We start from the raw sequence: 4,771 nt of genomic DNA, 5'->3' as shown, positions 1-4,771 counted from the left end.
ATAAGGAAATTGATATGATTAATATTTGTAACATTACAAATTATAAATAATGTTAAGAGTTATAATAATAATAATTATTTCTCTCCTTAATGTGAGTAAAACTTTTTTATTCATCTCTGTACATTACTTCCTTATAATATCTCTTAAGATTATTCTATCTTAAAGTTATTTTTAGTTTTACACTTTAATATCTTATTTACTTATCGTTTACGTAATAATTTTAAAACGTATACATTAACTTAATAATGAAACAATTTCTAAATGTTTAATACAATAAATTTATATTTTGCTTCGTTTACTCATTACAACAATGATACTCGATGAAAAAATGTTTTAAACATAATTCTTGCACCATGAACATTTTATTACAGCTATATTACTGCAACCTTCGATATCACATATTGTTGAACTTTTGTCAAAACTAAATTTTACTGGATTTTCAAATTCTTCTGGTCTTTCATTTGTATACAACCACTTTTAAACCACGAATATTTAAATAAGTTGTGATATCGCGGGGATGACAATTGATTATGTATCAGAGATTGTAATTTTATTATATAATATTATTTCGTTCATGTAAATTTATATTACTTTCCAATAATAAAACAGTATCTGAAAATCTTTTAGCAAAATTTTTCCAAATTTTAAATCCGTAAACATCTAATGGTTGTATTTTCCCTGTTGTGCCTTTCGGTATAATCATGGTAGTAATATGTTTTTCTGCAGGTGTTAAATCTGAAATAATAATATATAATTGGGACAATGTTCAGTCCATGAATCGATAAGAAGAACGCTATTAGAATCAATATTTGGAAAATAAGCTTTTTCTAACCACATTTTAAAATGGTCTGTAAGAAATATAAATGTTAAATTAATAATTATTTTATGACAGCTATGAGATTCTTAAATAAAATATAAACTGTATCACAGAAATAAGACTTATAATTTCATTATATTATTTCGTTTATGCAAATTTATATTTATTTTTAAATAGTAAAACAGTATCTGAAAATGTATTATAAGAGGAAATTTATTTAATTATCTAAAGTCATTTTACCGGATTTCGATGCTTTTACAATAACATTTATTGGTGTAAATAAGGTTTCTTGTACTCTTGGTCCAAATATACTATTAGTTTCTTTCAATACAATAAATAAAGGTAACAGCAAATTTCCATTACACATGACATTACATTGATATTACATTTGAACATTGAGGATGAAAATTTAACAAGGACAACAGGACAAAATGATTAAAAACAGTATATTAAGATGTGAATTGTGCCTTTTAATATCAAAACTGACTTTTAACAGTCATTTCGTAACTATTTTTTTAATGACTTTTTGTTCTGCCTGAATAATATAGGGGAGACCGGAATCAGTAAACTATAGGGTTAGTAGAATAATCGAGGCTACTAATAATCGAGGTCAACGTTTTAATATTACAATAGTCATTTGAATTTATATAAAAGGTGACTGTCATTAAAAAGTTTAGACGCATTCTTATCTGCAACTCAAACGATACTATAGCAATATTATAAACATCAGAATCAGGTATGATTGATAGCATGAGTAAAAAGAAAAATCATATAAGCTACACATAACATTTTTTTAGGTTATCTGAAAAAATAATAACCATGGATGGCAAAAAAACATATAGATCGTGGAATGATATTGATTCCGGCGAGGAGATCGTTATATCTGGTATTGCTGGCAGATTTCCTGGTTCGAACAACATGAATCATTTACAAGAAAACTTATTCAATAAAATTGATCTCGTTAGAGCAGATCATGGCCGATGGGAAAAAGGTGAAAATTCAAATTATAGTTACACGTTATATTCTCACATATTTACATCCATTTTTACATACATTTATGTACGATTGTTTGAGATAGAATAAGTCACTTCTTCTGTACCAAATGCAATTAGATACTTATTTGTTAAAGAAGTGTACTCCAAACTAAAATTCCATCTAAAATGATGAAAAAGGAACGTAACATCTTTATGTGAAAACATTTATGTTTCATTAGAGCATCTGGACTTACCAATGCGTATGGGAATAATTAACAACTTGGAAAAATTTGATGCCGATTTCTTTGGATTATCCTTCAAGCAAGCACACGTACTCATGCCCGAAGGGAGAATGTTACTGGAACATTCTTATGAAGCAATTATCGATGCAGGAATTAATCCAAAGCAATTACGAGGAAAAGACACTGCTGTCATCATAGGCACATCTTATATTGAAGCACAAGAGAAATTTCTATATAAGAATTATCAGGTAAAGAAAATTATTAGTACAGGTTCACAGGGTGAATCACTAACAAGTGTACAATTACGAGAAGAGTTGATTGACAAACTCATTCTTTTTAAACTCATAAAAATCATACAATTCCAATGAAAAAAACAAAGATAATGATCTTCAGATCTTTGAAGTTACTCAACTTAGAAAAAACTAATTTTAGAAAAAACTATTTTATCACAGAATGTTACTTTCGATACTAAACGGATTATAGAAAATAAAAATTTTACATTTCATTTAGTATTAGAAATAATAATCTTTAATATTATTAATGACTCATCCTGCATAAGTAAAGTAGGTAGAGATTATTAAATTTATAATTCATGTGCGAAAATTGAAAACGCTAATGTTTTGCAAATAGTTAGACGATTTTCAAGTCGTTGGATGTAGCAAATCTACAGTGGCAAATATGATTTCGTACTACTTGGATGTAAAAGGACCATCTTATACCGTCGATACAGCATGCAGTTCCGGTCTTTATGCCATTGCCCTTGGTTATCATTGTATTATGTCGGGAAAATGCGAAGACGCGATAATTGGAGCTGGAAATCTATGTTTACATCCGATTATTAGTCTGCAATACGCTCGTCTTGGTATATAATTTATTTACTTGGTTTATAATTTATTAATTTTAATTTATTACTCTTAATATTTTTACTTAAAACTTATAGTCTATTTACTAATTACTTACGCTAATCGTAAAATTTAGTGGTTTGCATGTCCTTCATTCACAAAAAATAAATAAATTTTAACGAGTTGTGTAACCTCTACAAAACATTTGTAATAATGATATTTTTCAAAACAAAATATTACTTTATACAGAATAAAACTGATAATTATTTAATTATTTAAATATAAGTTAATTTAATAATGTGAATTTAATAATGCGGAATACAAAAAGAATGCGAAATATATTAAAAAGTGTATATCATATGCATACTTGTATGCACATATACATATAATTATTACAATATTGTATATTGTGCAGGTGCTTTATCACCTGAAGGCTATTGCAGACCTTTCGATTCCAATGCAAACGGTTATTCGCGTAGCGAAGCAATGGGAATAGTATACCTTCAAAAGGCGAAAAATGCTAAGAGAATTTATGCTATATGTCCGCATATAAAATTAAACAACGACGGTTATAAAGAAGAAGGAATAACATATCCATCCTTGCTAATGCAAAATACTTTACTAAAGGAATATTACAATGAATGCGGAATACCGACATCTTGCTTGGATTATATTGAAACACATGGTACCGGTACCAAAGCTGGCGATCCACAGGAAGTCACTGCTATTTATAACAGTTTGGATAAAAATAGAGAAACTCCATTAATGATCGGCTCCGTAAAATCCAATCTTGGTCATGCTGAACCTGCGAGTGCTTTTATTCAAATCGCTAAGGTAAAACAAGTGTGGCTGCCATTTTTATTTATTACTATAGAATTTGCTTTTATTTTACCCACAATAATTTTTCAATCACATACAAGTATATGTATATGTACAAACAGAAGACTTATTTTTTTGTAAAAATTATTCGGTAAGTCACAATATTGTAAATACAAAGATTTGTTAAATGACATTGCGAGAATCATTTATTAAATTCAACTTTCATTAAAATCAATGTAATGATAATATTAATAATATATGACTAAATAACTATTAAGTCAATGACTATTTGATCATATATATGTATATGTGCCACCATATTAATTCAATATTTAAATAATACAAAGAAGAATGTAAAAAAATGTTCAAAACGGTAAAAAATTTTTTATGCATGAATATGTATAAATATATATAAATAAATATATATAAATATTCATAAACATGTATAATCATCATATGAAATATGTCCATACATGTTCATACATCTCTCTTTTTTTTGTAAAATTACTTTTTAGTGTAATAGAAATAATAATAGTAATGTGAAAATATTAAGAATAATTAAGAGGGTAATTTTCACACTATTTGTTTTAGAAAAAATCAAGTTTTGTTAGAGATATCGAAAATTCTCCGCCGTATGGAGAAAGCCTCCATATTGGTCGACCTATCGATTAATATCCCTATGTCGTACTCGATTCGAGACTGCGTTCTCTGCACTGCACGGCGCTCTCGCGCCATTGTTGTTGTTACCTTTCGTTCTCACATAAGATACTGTTCGGTCGTACCTGTACGCATTTTACATTTTCGCTTTAAATTTTAGAGTTTACGTTCAGCCTAACATCTGTGTCGTTACTCGGTCGTCTTTCCCTCGTCATACGCAACAGGTTATGGACCCAATTGCCCGTGACAACGTGAGAATTCACACTGACCGTGACGCGTGCAGCACAACGATCGTCCATCACACGTTCGCGCGCTTTCTATCTTCTTCTCTCTTACGAACATTAATCCGAAACGATGGCTCACACGAACACAATCTGGAGACACGGTAGTGTCTCGGCGCTAAGCCAAGCGCAGCGACAC

General features: G+C 29.2%; 1 protein-coding gene across 1 annotated transcript in view; it reads left to right on the top strand.

Annotated features, from left to right (window-relative positions):
• Positions 1-1,529: 1,529 nt before the first annotated feature.
• Positions 1,530-4,771, top strand: part of LOC108724398 (fatty acid synthase-like) — a gene marked incomplete at its 3' end in the record, with an annotated part of 23,600 nt that continues 20,358 nt past the window's right edge. Inside the window, exons 1-5 of the mRNA XM_018450754.1 lie at positions 1,530-1,553; positions 1,615-1,808; positions 2,031-2,281; positions 2,664-2,895; positions 3,291-3,709. Of these exons, the coding sequence (XP_018306256.1) occupies positions 1,637-1,808; positions 2,031-2,281; positions 2,664-2,895; positions 3,291-3,709 (1,074 nt within the window). The remainder of the gene's footprint in view (positions 1,554-1,614; positions 1,809-2,030; positions 2,282-2,663; positions 2,896-3,290; positions 3,710-4,771) is intronic.

The sequence above is a fragment of the Mycetomoellerius zeteki genome, unplaced genomic scaffold, assembly GCF_001594055.1.
Source record: "Mycetomoellerius zeteki isolate Tzet28-1 unplaced genomic scaffold, Tzet1.0 scaffold295, whole genome shotgun sequence".
Lineage (NCBI taxonomy): Eukaryota > Metazoa > Arthropoda > Insecta > Hymenoptera > Formicidae > Mycetomoellerius > Mycetomoellerius zeteki.
This window is presented reverse-complemented; position numbering and strand designations above follow the sequence as displayed.